General features: G+C 39.7%; 1 protein-coding gene across 6 annotated transcripts in view; it reads right to left on the bottom strand.

Annotated features, from left to right (window-relative positions):
- trps1 (trichorhinophalangeal syndrome I) overlaps window positions 1–26,839 on the bottom strand; it is a 157,368-nt gene that overhangs the window by 104,614 nt on the left and 25,915 nt on the right. For 5 of the 6 annotated variants that reach the window (XM_088090194.1, XM_088090195.1, XM_088090193.1 and 2 more), the window contains exon 2: window positions 25,646–26,174. In XM_088090194.1, coding sequence (XP_087946320.1) covers window positions 25,646–25,673 — 28 coding nt within the window. In that variant the 5' untranslated portion in view covers window positions 25,674–26,174. The remainder of the gene's footprint in view (window positions 1–25,645; window positions 26,175–26,839) is intronic. The other variant, XM_042506123.2, reaches the window with a different exon arrangement.

Raw genomic sequence — 26,839 nt, 5'->3', positions numbered from 1 at the left:
AAAAAAGACAAAACAACATGAAACAAGAGAGAGAGAGAGAGAGAGAGAGAGAGAGAGAGAGAAAATGTCCACTGTAATACCTCATCTAAAAAAAAAACCCGGCCCGAAAAGGTATGAATACCAAATAAAAAAAAAAACATCACACTACACAACTACCAACAAACACCCTTTTTTTGCACCAACACCTGTTCAACGAACACACACAACAGACCGACACAAAACGTATGATGCATCAAAATCGCCTGTTTGAAACAGCGGCCTGATTTTACTTAGACTTTCGAAACAGAGGCCCTGGCTTTCTGTGCTCGTGTTCAAAGACAGAATGATGGAGTCTGTCTCAGGATATTGATTTACTGTGAAACTATCAGAAAGAGTTTAACTCCGTACACACCTAACAAACACCAGCTGCAGTGGTGAAAAACCAAAAACTGTTCGGCGCCACACAGACACAGCACGGTGTTCCAAAGCTGCACAGATTGCACAGTTTTTCCTACATTAAACTGTTGAATTTTATAAATAATCCAGAGTTCAAATGTAAAATTTGTCTTTTTTAGGCTTATTTTTGGGATTGAACTTTCTTCAAAACAGTGTTTTTATTAGAAATATTCTTTCTACAACTATGCGTACATAGTGACACAAAAAGGAAATAAACGGGTGCCTCGTCAACTTAAGTGTATACTGAGGCACAAAGGAACAGGAAACACAAAGAAACCAGGGTTCAAGGGTTCTTAAGGCAAATAAAATTTAATACTTTTTAAGACTTATCGAATGCCACTCAGGATGAAATTTAAGACCACCTTAAAAAAATAAAAACTGGAAGAAAAAAACAAAACAAAAAAAAACACAACAAAATTTAAAAAATAAAACAAAAACAAAACCATTTTTTTACATAGAGTAAAAAGGTAATTTTAGCCAATATTTACTGTAACATAAAACATTCTTGGTCCAGTGAAAAAGGTACATCTTGTTAGAACTGAGAAATATCTAGCATATATTGGTGGGTTTTATTACCGCTTTTGTTTTTCTCCCTCTGAAGAGGGATTTGGTAAATTATTAAAAAAAAAAGATTTTACCAATTTTTTTTTGAGATTTCACGATGCAGTGTGACAAACATAATTTTTTGTCCACTTTGGTCTTTGGTCTTTCCAGTATAGCTCTAAATCCATAATACATATATCCCAAAATGATTTTGCCCCACAGGATTTAATTATTTTGGATATAAGGATGTTTCTGCTGTGAAAGCTGCTGTCCTGGTCTTTGTCTTGTGCATGAAGCACCATTAGAAAAGCAGTTAAGTATGTAGGAAGTGGCCACAAAATCAGGTTCCACAACAGACATATAGCTTTGTTAACCTGGTTTCTTTAAATCCCTTCCTCCACTCTCCTTTGTAAGACTTCCAAAAAGTGAATCTGGTTGTCCACTTCTGGTCAGACGTTGTTGAAGCAGTTTTAATAAAACAATGGTGCCCGAGCTGACAAGACTGATTGGTGCAGCAGCCCTGGAACTGCACTGGAAGCTGTTCCCACTCCACTAGTGTAGCAGAGTAGTAAACAACTCTGTGCTTTTGCTGTTTCTGCAGGCATTAAAACAAGCACGATTGGCTCTCACCTGCTTGTCGCTCACACTACGTGAGAGGACATTTGAATGAAGTATAGCTTTTTTTCACCTTGTATTGTTGCTGAGAACCTTTTACATCTCCGTAGCTCAACAGCCAACAGGCTGCAACACCAGGTCCCATTTATCCATTTACAATGAGTCTGTACAGTGTGTGTGTGTGTGTGTGTGTGTGTGTGAGAGAGAGAGTGTGAGCAGCCTGTTTGCTGAGAAGTAGCAAAGAGGGACTGAGCAAAAAAAAGAAGACAGAGTGAAAGATGGCAGTATAGAAATGGACAGACTATTATTCGTTCACCACTACCATTCCTCCCACTGGTGTGAAAGCGTGGGTGGAGGTGTGTTTGTGTGTGCAGCGGAGACCCGACAACTTCCTCTCAACTTCCTGTGATCAGAGCTCGGGGTTGCTGGGGGACAACCAGGAAATTACACACACACACACACACACACACACACACACACACACACACACACACACACACACACACACACTCTCACACACACACACACTCTCTCACACACACACACACACACACACACACTTAAAGTGGGTCGTAAAAATGTGAGAAGACTAAATAAACTAAATGTTTGTTTTGTTTGTGAACACCAATGCATTCGCGTGAAATACTGCTTTGCTAAATTATATTTTTCTTTGGAATACATTACAGCATGTAAGTAATACCCACTTACACCTGTATAATGTAATGCAATGTGCACAGTTTAAGCTTTTGTTTAAAGGGAGGGTCCATCTACGTTTTTTTGTTGTTGTATTTTTCAAATTGCAACTTTAACGCAGCTAAATTTCAGAAATCAGTGATGTAGGTTACACTGCTGACCCAGTTACACCCTGGACCTGGAAACTGGTGGCCCAACACCGACTGATGGCCAACCCTCGGCCAATTGCCTTTACACTTCAAGACCAATCCAATGTGACGTCCACAACTGTACATGAGTTTGTATGTGGCACCATAATGCACAAACCTACATCAGGTGACATAGGAAAAACTTTTTAGAGGGGCCTGAGAAAATAGCCTTATGTAGCTAAAACACACATACTTTGACCAAAATTTAAATTTTCGGATATGAATACATCAGGAACACTACTGAAAAGCCAGACGATGATCAAAACCTAAAAAATACAAAAATGATGGAGCTGTCCTTTAAGATTCAAGCAGTCCCACACTTGTGTGCATGATAGAATAGTACTTTAAGAACACACACACTCACACACAAGAACAAAAAAAAGAGGAAGAAGGTTGTGGGACTGCCCAATATTTCACAATAAAAGCTGAGATTCAATCACTTGAAATGCATATGCAGTTGTCTGTGTGCACGCAAGTACTTGAATGTAATGGAGAAAAACAGAGACGGAACATGAGTGTATTCTCTCCTCATTTTCGGCACTGACTCGTATTTTCACACACACTTATTTACTGGAGCAGATGTGCTCAACCCCAGACACACACAGCAACACACAAACACATGCATGAGAAGGACACTGAGACAGTTTAGAAAGCCTTGAGGCTCAGTCTGAGCTTTCATTTCCTCTATCCTGCATAACAACCAACACACACACACACACACACACACACACACACACACACACACACACACACACACACACACAAATACACAAATACACACAGACAGACAGAGAGCGGATGGTTATGAGACTTTTGGCCTGCCCAGAGGGACTACAGAGGTAGATAACTAGCTCTGAGAGAATTACTACAAAACCCAATTCTGCTTTAAAACAAGCAAGACCATTTTGTAGAAGAGAGACTAAACAATAAACATTTTGCCTGGGATGAAAATTTACTAGAAAAATTACAGCAATAAAAAAAAATTAGAACATTTTTGCAAAAACATCAGGGCCACAAAATTATGGCTAAAATGATAACCACTGGAATGATAATCATGCATCAGAGACCACCAAAAGGCAGAATCACCTTGTTTCCATTTAACAGTTTTTGCACTAAAATCGCAACACCTGAAGCTTTAAACCTTGAATTTCCACAAGTTATGGAGACCACAGACTATAGGAGCGAGGTTAAATTATCAGGTAAAGTCTGAAGGCGCTAAAATTCTTTTAAAAAAGTGCCAAGTTTTAGTATTAACTCCAGCCTATCGTTCTTTCTTACAAGAGCAGGTGTCACATTTCTCACGAGGTGGATACCTCGAGAAACTCAAAGGAAAATCTTCTCCTCTTTCTCTTAGAGGCGATAAAAGTTCTTTCCTAATTAAAGCTGCTGCTTTGTCGCCCGGCGGTGCAGTGATGGAGAAGGTTTGCCTGAAAAAAAGAGAAAATGTCCATGGGCTTTTGTGAGCTCACATCCATCTCTCCTGCGTTACAGCCACACATTGCTTTTCTCACTCATTTTCTTTCTTACTCTTCACACACACACACACACACACACACACACACACACAGACACAAACGCAGAGACAGAGAGCTTTCCTGTGCTAGGGGAAGTTGCAGGTCGTTGCGACATCAATGTTTGAGATAAAAGCTCCTTAACACACACACACACACACACACACATACACCCACACCCACACACTATGTATTCAGTTGAAGAGTTGAGTTTAGGTTTACTGTAATAAGGTTTTAAGTACCCCAGACTCCTGCTGTAGTAAGAATTGCACTTGCAAGTAATATGAAATGTATGCAGTCATGAGGTTGCCTGCATGAAAAAGATAAATTAAACGTGTTGAATAAAACCATCGCCAATGAAATCATGAATGAATCCATTAAAGTGAGATTTCTCCACAACACTGAGATACAGTAGCTGACATTACCGCACATCACTATGAAGGCAAAGCTGATAGATCCCTACAAGAGATTTGATTTCACAACAAAAAAAAAAAAATATACACCATAAATGCTGTTCATTAATAAACACCCAATTAAAAGAAGAATTTAGCCAGGATGGGAAAAAAATTGTTGAACCTTGTTTTTCTTAGTTCAACTTATCAGGCAGTTACTGTGAGACTCTTTGGCTTTAAGAGGCAGATAACATTCCCATAGCGGTCAATATCAGTGGGTAATGTCCGTTTACAGTATGTAAAATATGCAATAAGGTCCTGCTGCAGAGCTCCAGGCTCAGGCCCACCTCCTGTGATGGGACTCAACTCCGTCACCAAGACCCATGGTGGCAAAAAACGCCTTGTGGACATATGACTTTTACCTGTTACAAATCTGGAGAACCAACTTGTATGAGTTCTTAAAACATGGGCCCCATTTGTAGTATTGTAAGTATTGCCTCTACTCATGTAGATGATCCCTATTTGTCAGTGCACTGGAAAGCAACACATCAAATGAAATACAAGGCTGCAGATTGACATTTAGCCTTTAAAGGTTTGAGAACACGCTCCAAAGTAAATGTCTCTGTTTAGTTTAATCATCTATCTTGAATTTTGACTGTCATCTGGCATATAAGATGCGAATCAAATAAACAAGGTTTACCTTAAATGACTTGGTTACTGCAGCCCCAGCTGCTTATGCACAACTGTAATGAACATTGACCTGATTTGATCTAATTCTGCATTCTCAACATGATAAACTGAAATCGATCCCCTGTGATTATCCGCTGCAGGATTCTCTGGATGATTTTATGGAGGACAGAGGAGCAGAGGCTTTGTAAGTGGGATGAAGGTGGCGATTATTCAGGGAGTGTTGTCTTGACACGGGTCCTCTGACTGAAATATCGACAGAATGTTATCGACCCTTAATCATGTATTGTGGAGCAGGCGCTGGCATCCCCTCGGCAATGCACTTTGGATATTAACTGAAAAATGAGCAAGCAGCACCATGCAAGCTGAGCTCCCTGTAAACACCTGCTGTGGAAATTCACTTTGACATCAGTTCGGTTTTTACCATTTTCTGACCTGAGGGCAGACACAGCATTACACCTGACTTGTCTAATGCATGCACATTTTATCACAGGATTACTGATACTGCGTACAGATCTCAGAAAACGAACGCTGCTCTGCCCTGAGCCATTTCCCTTTATGTAAGGTCAAACCAGCTCTTTATGTGCCTGTACATTCTTTTAAAATCGCTATACATTTACCTAATCCGTCAAATGCAGTTATTATGATTGTGAATAAAAAGGATTAGCTACATTTAACGTCTGTCAGCTGCAAAAGCTCAAAGATAAGTCTGGGGGAAAAAACAGATTTTATCACTCAGAGGATTGGGGGAATCTTTCTGCATGATTTCCAAACACATTGGCAGCATTCTCGATCTCACCTTGGGAGGTCTTTTTGTTCTGATATCTAATATGGGTTAGGTGACAGCTTGTCAGGCCTCAGAGAAATAAAAAAAAAGATTAAAAAATGCATTTGGCCAAATTTGTTTGAATAGTGAAAGTAGCGTATGTGATAAATGAAGACGGCAGTTTTGATAAGGTGTCCAGCATTGAGCGAGAGCGCTGGAACTAGCAGCCACAAAACAGGCTGCAATGTAACCACTCAGAGCAATATCACACAATCAATGTCCATCCACTAAAAGTCCTTATTTTAGCCACTGACAGGCTTAGAATTTTTTTGTGTGTGCCTGACAACATTATGGAAAGTATCCCAACAGGGGAAAAAAACGTGTTTGTTCACCTTTTGCTTGATTCAGTCTGTACAGTGTTGTGTCTTTCAACATTGTCAAAATCAGTTACATATTCAGCCATTACACTAAATATCTCTTATAGCACTAAGTTACATATTCAGTACTCCGATGAAGCATACCTTCAGAATCTTTTGAAATCTGATAGCGGTAAGGACTTTGGGGCTGTTTCTGGTAAAACAAAAAGGATCTTACTATTTAACAAATAAAAAGATGACCCTGTCAGTGGCAAAAAAAACAAGCTCTTTAAATGGACATACACTGACAGTGCATAAATGCCCTGAGGGGTTACACTGCAGCCTGTTTCCCAGCTGCCAGCTGCAGTGCTTTCTCTAAATACAGGACCAATTTCAACAATTGTTGTCTCAATTAGGGAAATAGGAAAATAGGGTCCATGTTTCCTCTTCAGGACATGCTGAAGACAAGTCATATGACCTCAGCTATATCAGAACACCTTAAGTAGGTCAACGATTTATAAGAGGTGTGGATCAGTAATAAGAGCAAAGGTATGTAATCTTTAGTTCTCACACCCATTTAACTGTTGGTACACCCTTAAAAATCCACACACATACACACAAATACAAGCATGGACGCGCAAAAACACGTGGAGTTTAGTGCTTAAACCTATCTAGCTATTACAACACCCTAAATCCTTTCATCTCGCATTTTATATCCAGCCCCTCCCTCTATTTTTCCCTTCTTTTCATCTCTTTTTATTCATCTCTCTACTCTCTCTCTGATCTATGCCGCTGATGAATGACAAAAAAAAGAAAAGAAAAAGAAAGCTGCATACCCTTGGTGTGCTGCCGATCTTCCATTTTTTCTGTGTTCAGATTTCACTGCAATTGACAGCTGAAAGTGTCTTCTGCATGTTAGAAAATGTTTCGTAGCCCTGGGGCCCAACTGCAGATAATGTATTGTAAATGTCAAATATACATAGGCATCAATTGGGAAATTAGCCAGAGGTACAACTGACTGTTCCCCTCAATCTGCCTCTTGGCTATCTCACTTGCCGTCAATCACTACCTTTTGTCTGTATGTAATGTTTGTATTTGCGCCATTATGCTCAAGTTAGGCACGAGTCAAACATAACAAACCACAATTCTGGCAACAATTCAAAAACTTGAAACTAAAAACTCTGCAAATGCTGAATTGTTTATTCTCCGGGTTTCATTTACACGGAAAATATCAAGGCTATTTGGCAGCTGACCCAAAGGTCTCTTACATCAGACCCTCCCATCCCTAAAATCTAATCTTATGGGGGGAAAAGTCTATCTGTCTCCAACATTTCAACCGGCCTGTAAAGGCTTGATAAAATGTATGATAACTGACAGGGATGAGAGAGAATATTAACTCCTCCTCTCATTGTTGGCAAAGTTGTTATCTGTTATCTTTTAGCCTGCCAAACCTGCAACTCTGCATGTTTCTGGATACAAATTTACACAGGCACAATCTCTGCAGAGAATACAAAGAACTGCAAATATGGGAAAGAAAGAGGGTTAAACAGACAGATAGGTTGGCAGATAGAAAGACTGTATAGATAGGGAGAAAAATATACAGAGATATTCAATACAAAGCATGATTTATATTTCATCCTCTTTCACTTTGTGTCATACAGGAAATAAAACATTTTGTAGGTGTAGCTGCTGTCTTCCTATTGAAAAATTAACATATATTGTCAAAATTGGCAATAAATGTTAGTTGATGTTAGAGGAAGATAGAGACAGACATGGAGCGAGAGAGAGAGAGAGAGAGAGAGAGAGAGAGAGAGAGAGATGAATACACAAGAAGAGACTAGGAGAGATTTAGAAAGACAGCCCGAAAGGGAAGAGATGGGGAGACAGAAAGAGGACGAGATGTGAATTCATTGCCTTAAAAGCAGCTCTGAGTCAAACAGTGTGATAAGAATCAGACGGCACATGCACACACACGCTTACACACACACACACGTCGTGAATCTTTACTTTGAACCTCTTTGGACAGATAAGCAGACAAGAAGTGTTCAATTACTGTTCAATTATAGTGTGTGTGTGTGTGTGTGTGTGTGTGTGTGTGTGTGTGTGTGTGTGTGTGTTTGTACACATTAACGTGTGTCAGAGACCTAAAAAAAAAAGGAAGAGAGAGAGCCCATGTGAGACAGGAGCAGGGATGAGATTCTTTCCACCTATGTGTCATTTCCTCCCTCCCTCTCTCTTTCTCTCTCTCTCTCAATGCATTACCCCTCTCTACTCTCTCACCATAATTTCACTGTAACAAGGCTTTCTATCAATCTCTCTTCTTCCCCACGGGCCCTTCTTGCTCTATCATCCTGCCATCCATGCCACATCTCCCCGAAGCAATAAATTCAACCATCCTCAATAAAAGAAAACGGATTAGTGCTGTCAAATAGAGTTAACAACAAATACATTGTCGATTTCTGGCCATCTGACAGCGTGTCACCAGCTGATCAAAAGAAAAGTAGTCCTGTCTGATGAGATACTTAACTGATCTCGTGGTGTAGAAAGGTCAGAGGTCAGCATCAGATATGAGGAGCACTTCTGGAGCCTGTCAGGACGCAGTGATCTGCTCCATGTCATGTTCCAAGCCAATTCTCATTCTATATACAATGTATGTTATCAATATTTACAGTGAAGCCTGATCACATTCTTTCAGTCCACTACTCTAATTTTTTACAGTCACTATGGCAACAATTTCAGGCTGACTTTAGCATATATGAACTTAATCTCCCAAAAATCAATATGCACTAAAATTATTGCAACTGAATGAAATGTTCTATAAGTTTAAGTTGCCTTAGTATAAATTGTAACCACTTTAATGATATTCTGACTTTTCATGTTGTGCCAACATTTTATCAAAATTCCCAAATACCTGCAAAACCGATAATATTCTTATGAGCCTCAGCTTTACTTTGTGTTTATTGGTAACTAGGAAATGTTTAAAAGCTGACATATTAAACTAAGATGCAGAACATGAAAAAACAAATCAGCTTAACATCTGCATGTTAGCATTCAGCTAAAGCACTGCCTTGGATGGTGGTGCATCACAGCCATGGCTATAGAGTCTTTCTTTCCTCTGCTTTTTCTTTTAAATTACTAAATTATAAAAATGTATTAATCCCTTAAGGGCTGTAACTGACAAATATTTTCACATTGAATCATTTGACAGCTCTTGAGTTTACCAAAGCCAAAGGGGACGTCTTAAGATATTGTGTTTTATCATTTCAGGACAAAATCAAAATATATTTCATTTACAATAATATGTTTTAGTTTTTTTTGCACACAATTAGATGAATTGAAAAAAAGTGTCAGGAGAGCATCCCTGGCATTTCTACAATTACTTAAATGATTAATTGACTGACAAAAAAGTGGACATTTCACTTTGTTCTAGGGGAGCCAAAGGTTTGCACAGTGTACAACCCCGGCACCTTTTGCTGTCCTGTCGTACAGAGCGGAAAAAAGGGTGGATACGCCGCCGGTCCCTGAGGTGCTTTTTTCACACTGGACATTTGTCAAGAGTTGATCAAGATAGGGCAGCATTCAAGCACACAAGCCAAGGGTAGCATGACAGGGTGGCTGAGTGACTAAAGGCTAAAGCAGCCTTCAACCAGAAGGCCAAGTTATCTTCCCTGTGACTGTAAGAATCTACCCTGTCCTTGAGCAAGACACCAAACCCCAACCAGTCCCAGGGGTGCTGCTCTGTAGCGGAGGCTACAATATAAGGAGAGCAGGGTGAAATGAGAAATCTCGCCACAGGGGATCATTGGAGAATCACAAAAAGCCTGTGAGCTAAAGTCACCAAAGCTCCACGCCTCACCTCACCACAAAACACTCTGGTGGCAAATTATCTGCCTCCCCCTCCTTCTGTCTATGTGGCACTCTTTTCTCTTAGGGCCTTCCTCTTTCTCTCTCCTCCTGTCCTATTATGGACATTGCAACAGTGTTGCTGTCAGGACGACTAAAGGTTTGATTCACCGTCCGTCCCTGTCTGAATATGCTTGTGTGTGTGTGTGTGTGTGTGTGTGTGTGTCAGATAGCAGATAAGAGCCATATATAAACAGCACTTGAAAGCAGAAATGTAAATGTTTAAAAGTCACAGCAGAACACAGACCATATCAAGATACCAGAGAGAGCAAGAGAGAGAGAAAGAGATTAAAGTTGAGTTCACACCAGGAGAACTCGCAGGAGACTGCAGTCAGGACTCAAGTCAGACTCCAGTCATCAATAAAGCTTAGTGGAGTTTAGCATCTCAAAGCAATACATTCAGCATCCTTAATCTGGTGCTGAATGTGAGCGAAGTTTGAAAAAGACTGACCGGTTGGATGTGTTACACACCTGTGTAGCTTTTGAATGATAACGCAATACTCACAGAGGCTGCTGGGTTTATTCTTAAAAGTATTTCATGTGAGAAACAACATATTCAATAACTGCTGATGTTCTGTGGTCACACAGCAATACAATCACATAAACTTCCTTTTGAGTACTGGGAAGGTTGTGCCCTCTCTTACAGTTAATATTGCATCATGTGCATATTAAAAACTGTCAGATTTTGCAACAGATCAGCTAAAATAAATGAGTGACATCCTGGTTGTAGGACAGTCAATTAAATGTGTTTGTAAACTGGAAGTGGGTCTGGAAGTATTCTTTCCTTTTCAAAATGCTTATTAAATAATATCCTCAATATTCCTAAACACAGAACTTTACTGGATAATTCGACAATCCTATAGGTTTTTGTGATGACTACCTTTAATAATTTCATCTTTGTCTCTGAGAAATCTTGCTTTATATCTCATCAGTTTGACATGGTAGATTGATCTTAATACTGTAATACCCATAAGCCTCAGCTGCTGTTAGATTAAGCCAATCAGTGTAGCTAATAAAACCGCTTTGTCATTACAGTTATGAACAGCACTCTGTATGGCAGTTAGGGTTGGGTACTGTTCACACTTCTAACAATATCGATTCCAATCCTCAAGGTCACTTTTTCTTTTTTTTTGGTATTTTAAATTTTGAACAACCTGCAGGTGTGACGTAGACGACTAAAACACAGTTCTGCTTCTCTGCTCTTTTCCAGTCACACATAGAGCTAATCTTCAGTTTCTGTCTGTCTGCTCGTGTGTGTGTGTGCGTGTGCGTGTGTGTGTGTGTGTGTGTGTGTGTGTGTGTGTGTGTGTGTGTGTATGTTTGCTCAACTAGTAATGACAAAAGGCCATTACTGATATAATAAAGAAAAAAAACAAAGACCAGATGGTGAAATTATCATGGCAGATCAGTGTTGCAGAGATAATTTTGGCTTGCTGGAAAGCCAATGAGCCACTGAGCTCTGTGGCCAGTCCAGGCATCCAGGCTTTGGGGCACTTCCACCTCTTGTTTGACCCAGTGTTCTCACCCAGATGTACTCGCAACTGACATTTGACACTGATGGATTTATTGTGAACTACTGTGTACTTGGTACTACCATTGTAATTTGGTTGGTAACATTAAGAGTACTGAGACTGGTGATAGTTGCCAAATTCAGCAAAATTGACCTGGAATCCAAAATTTAATTAATCTGAGCTGCGGATTTTGTCAGTTTTCTAAAAAAATGTAATATTTACCTTCCAACCTGCTGTTAGATAAGTTAACAGAGTTTTAAGTTTCGTGACTGGGGGACCTTGGGAGTTGAAGTTATGTGTGATGAATCTTACAAATGGCATTCAGTCTCTTTTAAACTGTCCAGCTTTTGATGGCATTATGCTGACACCTTACATCTTCATGTCTTCACTGGTTTTATTTTACATTCAGCAGCAGAATGGTAATACATGGATGTATAAGCGTGTGAGTTAGTGAGGTTTTCCTTTAAAGCTGGGCCTACACAATACCAGATTTGACAAAATACATCGTATAGAGTCATACAGAAGTTATTGCTCTCAATCATCACTTAAGACCCATTTGAAGTGTGTGGCGCTGTATTGATCTGCAGAGATTTTGCCCTCTGCCTGACTCTTCTGATATTATTTTGCTGTGTTTGGGATGTTCCTGGGCACAGCTCACAGGTGAGGTTGAGACTTAATTAAACAGCTGTGGCCAGGTATACGATGGTAAGCAGCATGCATCCAAGGGGAAGCTATGAAAATTGCAGATACAGCTCCAAATAAACGCAAAAATAGCGAATGAGAGTGAAATCTTTTGTTGGCGATACTATTCACAAACTGCAACTTACATTTCCTGCATAGTGTACCTAAGAAGCTGTTAAAAGCTCTTAACACTCGCTCTCTTGCTTTTTTTCCCTTTTTTTTTCATCACACCCCCTATCCATCCCAAAAATTTAACAGGAACTCATATTTCTGTTAGACAACAACATTTATCTTTTTGAGCCTGATAGTGTTACCTAAGTACTTCAGAATAAAGGTGTAAATGTTCTTTCCATGTCACAGAAAAAGCCAGCAACACATTATTTATTGAAATGTCACACCTTAGTCTAATTGGCTTTTTTTTCCTCACAAGTGCTCCTATAACTTCAGATCCAACACTCAAACCGAAGCTGTAAGCACTCCATGAATCAAATGTGACAGATTTCTTGCGATAATGTCAATGCTTGCAGATTTTGTAAGGCTTTCGGAAATGGGTTTAAGTGTGTGCGTGTGTGTCTTCGCGCGCATGCCTTTCAGTGTGTGTATGTGTGTGCATATTGTTGCATGAATGTGTTTGAAAGTATGCTTACGACTGTGTACACTGTATATACTGTACATGCTTGCACAAGTGTGTGTGTGTGTGTGTGTGTGTGTGTGTGTGTGTGTGTGTGTGTGTGTGTGCAAGTGAGTGAGTGATTGTTAGCAGAAGCTCGTTAACCTCAGAAGTCATTACCACAGCCCTGAGGTTTACGCCAATTAGACAAAATAAACGACAACCGAAAAACATAACAGACAAATGAAAAACAAGAAGAGAAAAGAAAGTGATTACTGGAGGAAAATGAAAGTGATTATATTCAACAATTTGAGAACAATACCACCCAAAAAACAGAATTAAATGACGAGTGAGTTGCGAAAAACAACTGAGACGGTAATTAATTCAGTAAAAATAGAAAGTGAACATTTGAGTAAAACGCGGCATTAGGCGCCTCAATTAGATGCACAAGAAAAAATGAAGACAAAAAGGAAGAGAAAAGAAAAATCACTATTATAAAAACCAGAGAAACAAAATAATAGAAGATCAAACAAGATAAGAAACTGCAGAACAGTGACTGTGTGTATGTGAGAGAGAGAGAAAGTGCGCGGGAAAGAGAGAGCAAGAGAGAATGGTGTAGTATTTGACATCACTACTGCTATGTAGTCTCTTTTTTCTCCTTTTCTCAAGACGTTTTTGTTTTTACAGCTTCACCCTGAGCAGGCCAGACCGCTGTATACACACACTCATACACACTCATACACACACATACACATTCGCTCTCTCTTTCCTTCTATGACACACACACACACACACACACACACACACACACACACACACACACAGACCCCTAAAGGGGCCTTTTTCCACATTGGGCCATATGGTGCAGACAGGCGCACGGAAACAATTCTCTAAAAACAACACACACTCTGCACTTAGAAACCTGCCACACAGCCACACAGCCACACACACACACACACAGACACTCACTCACTCTAGTGCTCTCTCTCTCTCTCTCTCTCTCTCTCTCTCTCTCTCTCTCTCTCTCTCTCTCTCTCTCTCTCTCTCTCTCTCTCTCTCTCTCACACACACACACACACACACACACACACACACACACACACACACACACACACACACACACACACACACACACACACCAGACAGTTAAACCTGCTGAATGAATTGCTGCCTTGTTCAGTAGTGCACTAATGGCAAAGGAACCTGCCATGGAGATTACCACACACACATGCATTTCAAACACACACACACACACACACACACACACACACACACACACACACACACACACACACACACACACACACACACACACACACACACACACACACACACACACACACAGAGGCTCAGCATTAAGCATTCTAGGGCACTTATCCATTAGAGAGGTTAGTTATTTTCCCCCGTCTAAAAGTAGGTATTCAACTTAATATTCCAACAGAGGCGGTTGTAAATCTGCTCCGTTAAGCAGCCGCGGCAGATGTCTGCGCAGAGCTGGAACTCTTCAGGACCACAGAATGGAGTGAGACCAGTTATACTGGCTAATATAACTGCTAATATTTTACATGTTTGGCATCCGACAGCGGTGCTATCAAAAATACCTCAATAAAAAAATAAGTTAAACGGCATGTCTATCAACACCTGCTCTAGACTGCCAAAGTGAAATATACTGTGTGTGCCATGTTGATATCTTATTTCTAACTAATCTAATAATTCTTAGAGTCAGTGGAAAATGTATCTTAAATCATGAATCTGCGGTGTTTGGCTATAGTTTGAGTAAAGGATAAAAGTTTATCAGGTATAAACATGTTGACAGATAAGTCTAGTACAATTAGAATTTTAGTTTAACTGACATGGACTGAAAAAGTAATTTCTATCTAGTCAGCAAGAAAAACAAGTGGCAGAGCTGATTCAAAGTCTTGTGCCAAACAAAGAAGAGCAATAACATTTACAGTAAAAAATGTGCCTTTACCCGATCAGTGATTTACCGCATAAAACAGCAATGAGTGATCAACAAAAATCAACCTTTTGAGATCAGAAACAACGACACAAGCATGAGGGATGTCCAGTCTCAAAGATCACTATCGGGACCGATCAGCATCAGCTTTAACTGATCAGAATCAGCAGTTTTGAACTATATGGAGCCTGATCTGATATTTTATGTCAACTGTCACATGGGGGGTTTATTGCAAAGTTTTTATGCACAGCATTGTGAAATGCAGCCATCTCTAAACTGTCTGTTTCTCTATGCCATGGCTGTGTAGGAGACAGGCTGAGCACCTCCTGTGGTGAAACACAGCAATATGTGACCGTTTATTTGTGTTATTTACTGAATTAATGTGCACTTGTTTCATTTCAGCTGAGTGTGAGAGGGGATCTTGCAATTTGCGTGTCATTTATACTGCCTAGTGTCTCGCTGCAGACACTCACAATGCCAACACCATGTCCAACAATAGCTCTGCCAGCAAAGGACCAATAAGGTAATTAATTAATGCAATCTGCACAAAAAATGTACAGACAAAAAAAAAAAAAAAAACTCTATGGAACTTTATTATTTTGAGAAAAAGAGAGAAGATCTGCACACTGTGCCATCATTTGCAATAAACTTAATGAGGTCTATCCTTTTATTAGGTTGAATTCAACTTGATGAACGAGATTAAACTCAACCTGATAAAGGTCTGATGACAGAAACAATAATCAATAATCAAGTTTATTTCAATTAATGTGACACTGTGAAAAGTCTGTGTTTTTCTCATCTATGGACAATTTCCTCCTATGCACCTGTCCACAAGTTTTTTACTACATTACATTTTTGTAAAATAAATAAAGAAATATTTAATAATAATAACAATAAAAAATGATTTTAAAACAGAAAGCAACCTCAGATGCAAATATTTTTCTTCTTGATGCATTGCAGAGCTTTTCAATTATCCGGCATATACACTGGATTGATTTTAATAACTTTAATGTGGACCTACTTCAAGTGTGCATTGTGCAGCTGTATTATCTGGGAAAACAGAAGTATCGTGTCAGGACTCAGTAACAGCAGATACTCAATATTAAATGACTCGCATCAGGATCGGGAAGCAAAAAGACATAAATGCAAAGTGTTCAGTCAAATTTCACTACATGACAGCTTTAATAGCAGCAGTTCTGAGATAGAATAACATGCCAAACTTAAGCAGATCTTAACTAAACAGAGCACAGACACCTCCTTATTAAGTCTGCTTTGAGATCAGCATAACATTAACCTGATGGTGAAACATTCAGTCTTGTACCTCTCTTGGTCCCTTACTCTCTGCACAATTCAGACATGTCTTTCTCAGCATTTCTATTGCTATGGTACACTGCCAACATTTTGGAAGTAATTAACAGTAATAGTTTTATTAAAAAAAGAAAATTCTTCTCCAACTTTCAGTCACAGCTTTATTTTCTGTGAAGGCATTTAAATCTATTTCTCTGCCAATTTCTTAATGTCCCTTTTTTCCTGTTGTAGTCAGAGACACAGCAGGTCATCCAATATTCTTAACAATATGGAACGCTTCATGTTCCATTACTGACAATTGGCTCTGAAAGGATTCAGGAGTCAAATTCAACAGTGTTTGTTATTGCAGTCAATGTATCCGAGGGACTCAAAGCAGCTGGAGTCAAGAACGTCCGATTTTCCAGGTCAACTTACTCAGCACTGATTCATTAAGACCCAATGAGTGACTTGTGTAAGACATGATGCAGAGAAGGAGAGCAACACTGAGTCATCACACTGAGAAAGCAAAACTTACTTCCATAAGAAGTGGTAAGAAATTATACAATTCCCTAGTAATCATTTAATGTACTATATACAGTATATTGTTTTTCTCCACATATGTAACAGAATACAATTTGTTTTATTTTGCATATAAAATTACATATGGATGATGGCAAAAACATGCACTAGATATTAAATTTGGTTACTTTAATTCTTACCTATTAAAAATTAGCCAAAGTGTCTAAAGATATTTAGGTACAGAAAATATCTTTAACATGACCTACCACACACACACACAAAAAAAACTTTTTTAAGACAAGACATGCTGGATCATCTATGGCAAGTCCAACTGTCTGAAGCTTTGATATTTCAACAAAGTGAGTAGTCAGCGTATCCTCACTTTTCACCGCCTCAGGCAACATCCCCCCTGTTCCTGTTGGCAATGCTCGTTTCTTCCTGTTTATCTTCGGTGACAATTTTGTGCCCACATTGTTCCACACACCAGCACTCCCTCTGCGCTGGCATTGGCAACACAGTCAAACAAACGCAGCAGTCTACTGTGAAACTCACCGCAGCATGGTGGCTGCCTTGCTTGCATTTGGCTTTGGTGGGCACCTGGATCTGAAAAAACTACCAGTTGGAACTATCTGTCAGCCCCCAGCTACTCTGTTTATATTGTTCTGGCAAGTTGCGCTGATGCTGCCAGGCAGCCTGGCTGATTTAGCTGGTCGCGCTGGCTGCAAGCTGCAGCGACACTGCTAGCCACTAGCCTGTCAGCTCCCAGCAGCTCTGTCTTTATCGTCTTGGGAAGAGGAGCTGGTGCTGCCGAACTGGCAGAGGCACTATCAGCAGCAGCATGAGGCTGTGCCTGTCTTTGTTGCATTTCCTCAGCAGTGGACCCTGGCTCACATAAATCTGCATAGATTCTGACAACATGTTTTAAAATGTGAAGTAAACCATAAAAGCCACAGTGCATGTAAAATTGAAAGCTGGGTAATCTCATTCAAGCTCCTCCTATGATGTCAGGATACATAAGTGAAGGACTGCTTGTAAAGGCAAGCCATCCCCATTAGTAATACATGGTAGAACATTTTGAAAATCAGCAAAGTGCTCCTTTAAAGGTCCAGTGTGTGGGCTTTAAGAGGGTTACAGTACATTGGCAGAAAAGGGAATATAATTTAATAAGTACATTTTCTTAATGTGTTATTACTGGAAAATAAGAAACATGCTTATGTTACGTAAGATTGAGCCTTTTATATCTACACAGTACACACATAAATACACACAGTTCTTTTACATTCTTTAAATTGTCCTGAGTGCCTGGACCTGGATCATTTATGCCTTTTTGGCAATAAGTTTTCCTCTCTTTTTGGAAGCATTTCTTTTACATTTGCACTGTTGCTTTGAGGGACACCTGAAACTACTTGCTCCATTTTTCTTACACTTTACCAGATACTGGGCTAGCAACCTGTCTCCAACATGCTTAACAGTGAGAAATACTGATATTTAAGTGCTTTATTCATCGTTTCAACCTTTTGTAAACACCGGGTTCATTTGTTTCGCAGAGGAGGAGACCTCTGGGAATCATCCAGCTCCGAGTAAAAACCTCTTGAACAATAAAATCTGAAGAAATTCTAACTGGGAGAAGTTGTTTCAGCTGGTTGTAATCTGCAGTCCTCAGCATTAGATGCCACTAAATCCCCCTAAATCTCACACACTGTTCTTTTATGTAAAAATACATTTTTTTTTAAAAAAACTTCTTTTAATAAGCAGCCACATTCAAGCTTGAAGGTGAAAGTTAGCCACAGTTATTACTGAGAACATCTGCAAGTACTGTCAGTACAGGCATGTCATCCCTATGACTAATTCATACTAGAAAATTTGACCATCAGCAGAGTGCTCCTTTAAGTACAAAAAAAAAGGAAAAAAAATTCCAGTATGAGTTTTTGTCAAAATAAGCAGCCAAATTGAAGCTGACTTGGCAATAATTTCTGTACCTCAGACAAGGCTGCGACTGCAGAGTGATTTTTCCTTCCAGACATACCAGGAGCAGCACACAGCTGTATGGTTCACCAGCATATGGATTAAATAAATACAGTCTGCACAGAGCTTGTTAACACTTGTTCACTTGGCTACAACACACTGTTGTAGCCAAACTGAACAAAAAAAACACACACACCCACATGTGCGCACACCCAGACGAAGGCACACACGCAGGCTGCACGCACACAAACACAAACAGGTAGCCTCACACACACAAGCAAACATCCGTAAAGGGTAAATTTATGGGTGAATGGGTGTAGTGCAGGTTATTGTGGGAGCAAGTAGTGACACATACGCAGGTCTAATAGGTTGGGAAGCACACACAAAGACGCACACAGATAAATACATATTGACAGCGGGAGGAAGCTTTTGATAAGCAGTAATTGTTGTGTGCGTGAGAAATAAAAAAAAAACCAAAAAAAAACCCATTCATTTAACATGCAAGGGCGTGTATTTGATTGTAACACCTCACCAGTTTTCCTATCAGCATTACTTAAGAGTGTTGGAGTCTCAAATTCATAGATCCATATGCACAGACATGCATACATGGACTTCTCTGCCAAACACACACACACACGCACACACACACACGCGCACACACACACACACACGCACACACACACAGAGTCTAATTCTGTGGTGTAATAACACTGAAATACCGCACCACTAGTTGGGGTCTGCTCTCCCTCTGGCTATGTGGTCAGTTGCTAACCTAATCTGATTAATGGATTTCAACCCCAACTCTGCTACAAACACAGAAACAGACAGAGAGGAAGATAAATTGGTAGAAACTCTGAAAACTAGGTTGGGCCCATTGCCCCTGCTTTGCCTGGTTACCGTTTTTAATCTGATTAATGGATTTTTCCCCTGGACACAAAAAAGCACCCTCAAAACCAGTGGTGGAAAATTAACAAACCAAAACAGCCAACCAATGCCAGTCTGATTTGGCTGTGTGAAGTTGTCCCTACAGACAAACTGCAGTAACAAGTGGATGAGAGGAGAGAGTGAATTTTCAGATGTATTGAAGTTTAAACTCTCAATAAAATAATTCCTGCTGCCTTGAAAGTAGGCTCACTGGTACGCCGTGCTCAGGCTTAATATCTGATTAAGAGTTTCACACAGTTTAAAGACAGTCAGGTGTCAACATGTTTCAGAGCAACTGCTCTAGATACATCTCTACTAGAGCCCGACAGATAGATTTGTAAGCAGATTTTATCAGCCGATACTGGCCCATCATAGATAAACTGGTATCAGCTTATGTGTTGCCAGCTATGCATCATATGAAAAGTATGTTTTTAACAGAACACAATGCAAAAAGATGCTAAGGGTAATTTAGAATGCTAAAAAATTCCCAATGAAGTTTACTGTTTCGGTGCACTGATGTCGTTTTTGACAAATATCCAGCCTCTTATCTCTATACAAATAGGGACACAGTTAATGATGTACTTAAATGATTATCCTTCTCAATTTTTTCTGCATTAACATATTGTCTATTAAGACTATGCTATGAGACACTGGTTCCCAACCCGGGTATCCCGACCCCTGCTAGGGTCGTCAAAGTGTAATGGGGGATCTGGGGGCCTTCTTGATTTTATGCAGTGTAAGACAACTTAAAACTATAAATAAATAAATAAATAATAATATACAAATGGTCAATATCTCAGCATACATATAAACTTATATATCCAGAAATATAAATAAAAAGGGCGCGGTGAAGACCTAAACACAATCTTTACTCACAGGGCCTTCAATCTCTGCTAAACATCCGAATTCTACGTTAGAAAATGAGTCAGTTGAAACTACTATAAAGCTAATAGAACAATGACCATTGTCATCAAAGAGGCATATGAGTTTGTTTGAGAATCGCATTAGAGGATCCTAAAAATGTCTGGAAAAACTCATCGCTGAGGCCATATTTACAGGAAATACTCTGCTCAAAAATCGTCCAAACCGCTAAATGTACTCAAACATTTAGTTATTACGCTCACTATTTTGGGTAAACTGGACTGTTATTAGTTGTTCTGTACTCTTATTCTTACGCGCCAACATTAATTTGAAATACCCCAAAATATATACCTTAGTCAGGGGTCATCAGTTTACTCGATAATAGAAAAGTGGTCTCATAAAGAAAAAGGTTGAGAACCGCTGCCATAAGACATACTATATAAACTGGAGGCTAATATTGGCTCACAAGCTACTGCATCATTATACAGACTGATTATAAATCATGGAGCAAATCAGAAGCCAAGTTGTGTCGACTGTACTGTGTGTCGGCGCAGTCAGCCCAACACTTAGTTGACTGTTCCATCCAAATATGAAGCAGGCCTGGTCCATATATGGTTGCCAGATTTGACAAGGTTTTGCGGCTACAAATTGGTGGCCAATCTGGGCTGACAATGAGCTCCAGTTAACAGTACTGGAATCAGCTTTGGGTCGCAGTCACCCAATGGACGTGACTTTAGAATAGACATGCATATATATGGACCAAAGTAAAATGATTTACCATGAATTTGGCATGAGATGCACAAAAGTAAAGCTGTTGCTAGGTGGGGCAAGGTTTGGGGTAAACTCCTAAACATTGTGTGGAATGTTGACTTGGCAGTTTCCCTATAATACACACTTACAAACATGAGACACGCTGTCATGAATGCCAGGTTTTCCCACACATTCATTTATTTGTGGCAGCCCGCCACGATTAAAACATCTGCTGCCACAAATAGTTTTTCAATTTTTGGAGCTAGACCATTTATTAGGAGTGCTATTGGAATATGTATATACTGTTTGGTTAGTGTGAGCACAGACTCAATTAATCAACAGATCAATTATTCAACCCTCAAGTCACAAACAGCTGCTGAGGAAAGAAGTAACTCATGGAGAGCTCTGCCTGTGCTGCATTCACCGAGCCGCAAAAACCTTAGAATTTAAAGAGGGAACACAGAACGATACAAAGGCACACATGCATTTAAAAGAAAAAAAATACAAATGGACTCTCATTCTGTAGGAAACACTGGACGCCATAAAGTGATGTTCATGGGCTGCCTCGGTGGGTTAACGGTTACCGCACGTGTCATGTAACTGCAGTGTCACCTGTTTGATTCCAGCCCCGGGACCTCTGTTGTATGTCATACCCCTCTCTCTCCCTTTGTCTCCCCCCTTTTCCAGTCCACCTCTAGACTTCCATGTGTCCAATAAAAGTGAAATGGGTTAATGTAGTTCAATAACTCACCTGTTGACTCCAGAGAGTCTGTATTTGTTGTAAACCAAATGCCAGGTTTAAAAGGTGGTTTCTAACATACCTGCATGACGGTGGACATCAATATAAGAGTGATCATGCAAAACTGTTTGTTGCCTTCATTTCATAATAGTTTCAAATAACTATAACCCAAGAATGTACTAAGACACATACTCTACACAAAAAACTATTCAGAGCATGATACATACACACACACACGCACATCTGTCACTCTGATCTTTGATTGATTCTGTACCCTTTAAACAAGTTGATCATTAACAAACCAACAAATTAAGTCATTAATTGCCATGACAGCTGGTGATGCCTCCTTTATTAATCTTTGTCGGCATAATTAATAAGCCTTAATTGTAATTAATTAGAATAAATTGTTCTTTGGGATTTGGGGGACAAAGAGAAGAACCTGCTGTGAGTGTGTGTGCGTGCGTGCGTGCGTGCATCTGTGCAGGAGTGGCAGAGGTTTAGTGCCCTCTCTACGGAATGATGAATGGGTATTTGTTGCCGTCCCACACACGTATAGAATGATACACTGACACAAAAACCTGTGTGTGTGTGTGTGTGTGTGTGTGTGTGTGTGTGTGTGTGTGTGAGTGTGAGTGTGAGAGAGAGAAAGAACAAATAGCAGCACATCCTGCTGTAAAGTCGTGAGAAGATGAGATCATCACCCACACAATGAACTACCTGTTGACCCATTTTCCGCAAATAGGTCAACAGGTAGCTTACATACATAGAATAACATGTTTTCTACTGAACCAGGCTCTACTGTGACTTTTGGTGTTTCTGTGTATGTCAGGAAGATCCAGGGTGACACTCAGAGACAGACATTGAGAGGGTGACACAGAAAGAGAGACACAGATCTACTGACAGAAAAGAGAAAGCAAAACACATGGGGACTCGCTGCATCAGAGGAGCGAAACTCATTTGCGGGGCACTACATCACAGAAATAAACTCCTGAATGTTTTAGTAATGTGTGTGTGTTTGTGTGTGTGTGTGTGTGTGTGTGAGTGTTTGTGTGTAGCATGAGAGTCAAACTTGCTTGTGGGCCCAGCTGAATTGTCTCTACTCAACATTCCTCAGTTTTCTAAAACTCTGAGACAAAAAAAAGGGCCAAATCTGACTTGTACTAACACATCAAAGACTTTATTATACCACAACACACACACACACACACACACACACACACACACACACACAAGCGTGCATGCAGGCGCACATGTATACACACAGTTGGAGGCATGCAAACATACACATGCGAAGACACAGTTGGACACACACAAACACAGACCACAGCTAAAAGCATCAAGCAGCTCAAAGCAATCCGCCCTGCTGAATAACATCACCAAGCAAAGCCACCATACCACATAATGAAAAACATACACAAACACACACACATACAAACACGCATACACATATGCCCGTGCTCATGTGCGCTAAAGGCCTCCAACATACGCGTACCCAATTCCATATACACAGGCTTGCACTCATTTATATGTACCAACACTAAAAAAACATCCATGAGAAAAAAAGTGATTAAACTTTCGAGCTTCAGTACTAAATGAGCCAATGAACCTCCCTGAATTTGCCCTTAAAGGGCCAGTTCACCCAAATGAAACTTGAAAAAACATTTCCCAATTAGCCCTAATGGTGTCCAGCCTTACAAACAGTTTAAGTTGTATTTAGGGGGATTTTGGAAATAATCAGAGTGAATGGATTTTTCTTTCAAAGCAATGAAAAAAAAAAAGTAAAACTCAACAATCTCTTTCCAGAAACAACATCCCAGTTATTGTGGATTATACACAAACCTCACTGCGGACAGTTTCACAATTTTTTTCCGGCAAAAACAGTTCACAATGTAAACTGTTGAGATGGCAGGAAAAAAAAAAAGTTGAGTGTATGAGAGAATGAGAAAGGAAACGGACAGAACTTCAGCGTGCATGGTGACACAGGTGGAGGAGGATAACACAGCAGTTGTTTTGTGTGTGTGTGCGCGCACTTAGTACAACTGATGATGGAGAGAAAAATCTAAAAATATCTTCTGTGTATGTGTGCACACCTCAATAGCATATTTTTTTATAGAAATGTATAAATTAACAGTTAAATGACCCGTGTATTTTATTAATATTAATAAACTCATAATCAGTCTTTTACACTAACACACACTACGCAGACAGTAAAGGATTTTTTCCATACACAGCATTACTCAATAAAATGACTTTAACACAAGATCTCGCTTGTTTATGCGCACACATGCAGGCAGACAACACTTATAGTATTTCAAAATAGAAACAATAGAATATTCACAGAACTATAGTTATAATGTACCCTACACCACAAACCACTGCATCTTTGTGCACACACTTACACAATAACCTCAACAGTATTTGCATTTCCTGTAGTACAACAAAGTGTGTGTTTCTGAATGCATGAATGCATGCAGCGACAGAAACACTGACTTGTTCAATTCAAACACTTTCACAGACAAAATGATTTGCATTCAAAGTCAAAATACAGCTCTGCATTTAATAAGCATCCAGTTGTCATCCTGTAATTGCAGCCTCATGATTCACTAATCCAGCAGATTTCTGCAACGCCTTTTAAATAAGTTTGCACCTCTGGTGATTATCAACGTTGCTACTGGTGCAGTAAAAGTTACAGTATAAACCAACACAGTTATGTCAGAGAGGTTCACCGCTGGTAATAATTACTTACATATATAATCCAGCCGCATCACAGAGCTGAACAATTTGCTACCGCTACACAAAGTGAATGAGTTCTGTTCCAAACGAGGTTTACTAAACCGAGCTGCAGCTAGGCAGACATGATGCAGGAGCAGGTAATGTTTGTCTAAGACTTGCTCGCTCTCTGATGTCAATGACATTCTTCAGCTTTTACTGATAATAATCAAACAGTTTTCCACCTTCATAAGTTAAGCAGCAAACACACAGTCACTTCCTCCAGCAGCGATGACTAAGAACAGCTTTTCATAATACTTCTCACAGCACCCTTGCTCTGCAGAAACGCCATTTTATCAGCAGTCGTTTAGTCTCAGTAAACTACCCCCTGCGCTCGCTCTGGCTAAAGGCAATAATGCTAATCTACTGAGCCCCACAAGCCGGCCGAGCTCTGAGTGGAGGAGATGCTGATCGAAACTTTTATCTTTCATTCTATCCAGTGACATGTTGTTTTTATTTATTTGTTTTTATATTTTAAAGACAATCATGACTCACTGTGCTAAAAAAAAAAAAAACACTCAAGCACGCCCACCCCAAATACGCACACACACACACACACCACAAACGCATATCGTCTCACATAACAAGTATAATTGTTTGCAATACCACCTAACAATGTTGCGCTGTATACTTAAACCTACATAATTTAGAAAAATGCCAAAGTTTTGCTGATTTAACAAAGATCAATTAATAAACAATAATTACTTATGTTCTCTGACACCTGACACTTAAATGCAAAGGATTCATTTTTTTTTTTTTTTAAATTGCAAAATAAGGAATATGATCATGCAGACATGTAATTTAACATATTATTTTGTGCTTTATACATAGTTAAAATTGTTTAAAATGAAGTATTTCATTTTGGTAAATTGTTGATTGTTTATTAAATAATCCAAATGATGGAGATAATAACGGTATTAAAGTTGTTAACCATAATGCTGAGAAATTTATGCAAAAGAAAAATTAAAAAAGACTGCATTTACCGCTTTTTGTCCTACCTCTGCTGATCATCAGGTTATAAAAACATCATGGCTGACTCCTGGCCTTGGCATCAGCTCTGTTGAAGCAGCTCGATTCAACCCCGGGCCGCGACGGTCCGTCCAGCAGCAGCCAACAGTTCAGCTACTGGCCCTCTGTACTCCACACGATAATGGGAAGCAGAAAACCAGGCGCCAAGCCCAAACTAATATCCCTCCATTTCTTTATCAGGTCCACGTAACTCCACACAGGTCCATGAACATCAGAGCAAAAACGTTTCAGCTTCTTTGACTTTTGCTCAAAAAGGTCTTAAACTCCACGTAGCATCAGCTACCTTTGGTCCAGAGCTGTTGCTCCTCTTATGCTTAACAGCTGTGCAGCACAGCTTTGAGTTTGATCAAGTGTGTTGTAGATCCGTGTAAGAAGTTTTATGCAGGCTGCTGTTCTTGCTGTCCGGTCTTTTTTTTTTTTTTTTTTGCGCTCTGGTTAAGGTCCTCAGTCACGGTTGTCAGAGTCCACCATCACCTTAATAACCTGGAAAATGACAGAAAGACAAATAACGTTAGAAACGGGCACATTTTTCAACATTTACTGGAACATATTTAAGCCAGACTTCAGACATTTAGTCCCTATTTTACGTGTACGGGAAACAATTTTGTCCTAAACTTTAGACATCCAAATTGACTGTCTGATCAAAGGTGCACAGTACGCAAAAATATTTAGTGCCCTGCTGAGACCCCAGCCAGTCAAACTCTCTAATTGTACCAATTTTGTTTTATCGCCATAGCTGACAGCTGACAACGCCTTCCACATGTGAAGATTGTTTTAAGGCCTCCGGATAAAGCCAAGCCACTGATTATGTATTGTAAAATGTCAGAAATATGTGTGCCATTGACAAGGAAGAGCATCATCCAGAAACCTGTTATTGCTTTAGTATTTTTTCCCCTTCGTATTTTTCTCTAAAATCTGCAATTATGAAACAGGAATGTGTTTGAAAGCTGTGAACCAGCCGCCTTCTTAAAAAGCATGTGAGCGAGGCTGCGCTCAAGGGAGTTCAATTATTGGAACATACCTTCTCCAACAAGCTTGTGTGAGGAAGGGAGGAGAGCGTTACAGACGTTGGCGCAGTCTAACAACAGCTAAAACAATACTGGTAGTAAAGTCCTCAACCAGCTAAAAATACTTTAAACATAGTGTCC

The sequence above is a fragment of the Plectropomus leopardus genome, chromosome 17 (genome assembly GCF_026936395.1).
Source record: "Plectropomus leopardus strain MGB_pleo_1.0 chromosome 17, ASM2693639v1, whole genome shotgun sequence".
NCBI lineage: Eukaryota > Metazoa > Chordata > Actinopteri > Perciformes > Serranidae > Plectropomus > Plectropomus leopardus.
This window is presented reverse-complemented; position numbering and strand designations above follow the sequence as displayed.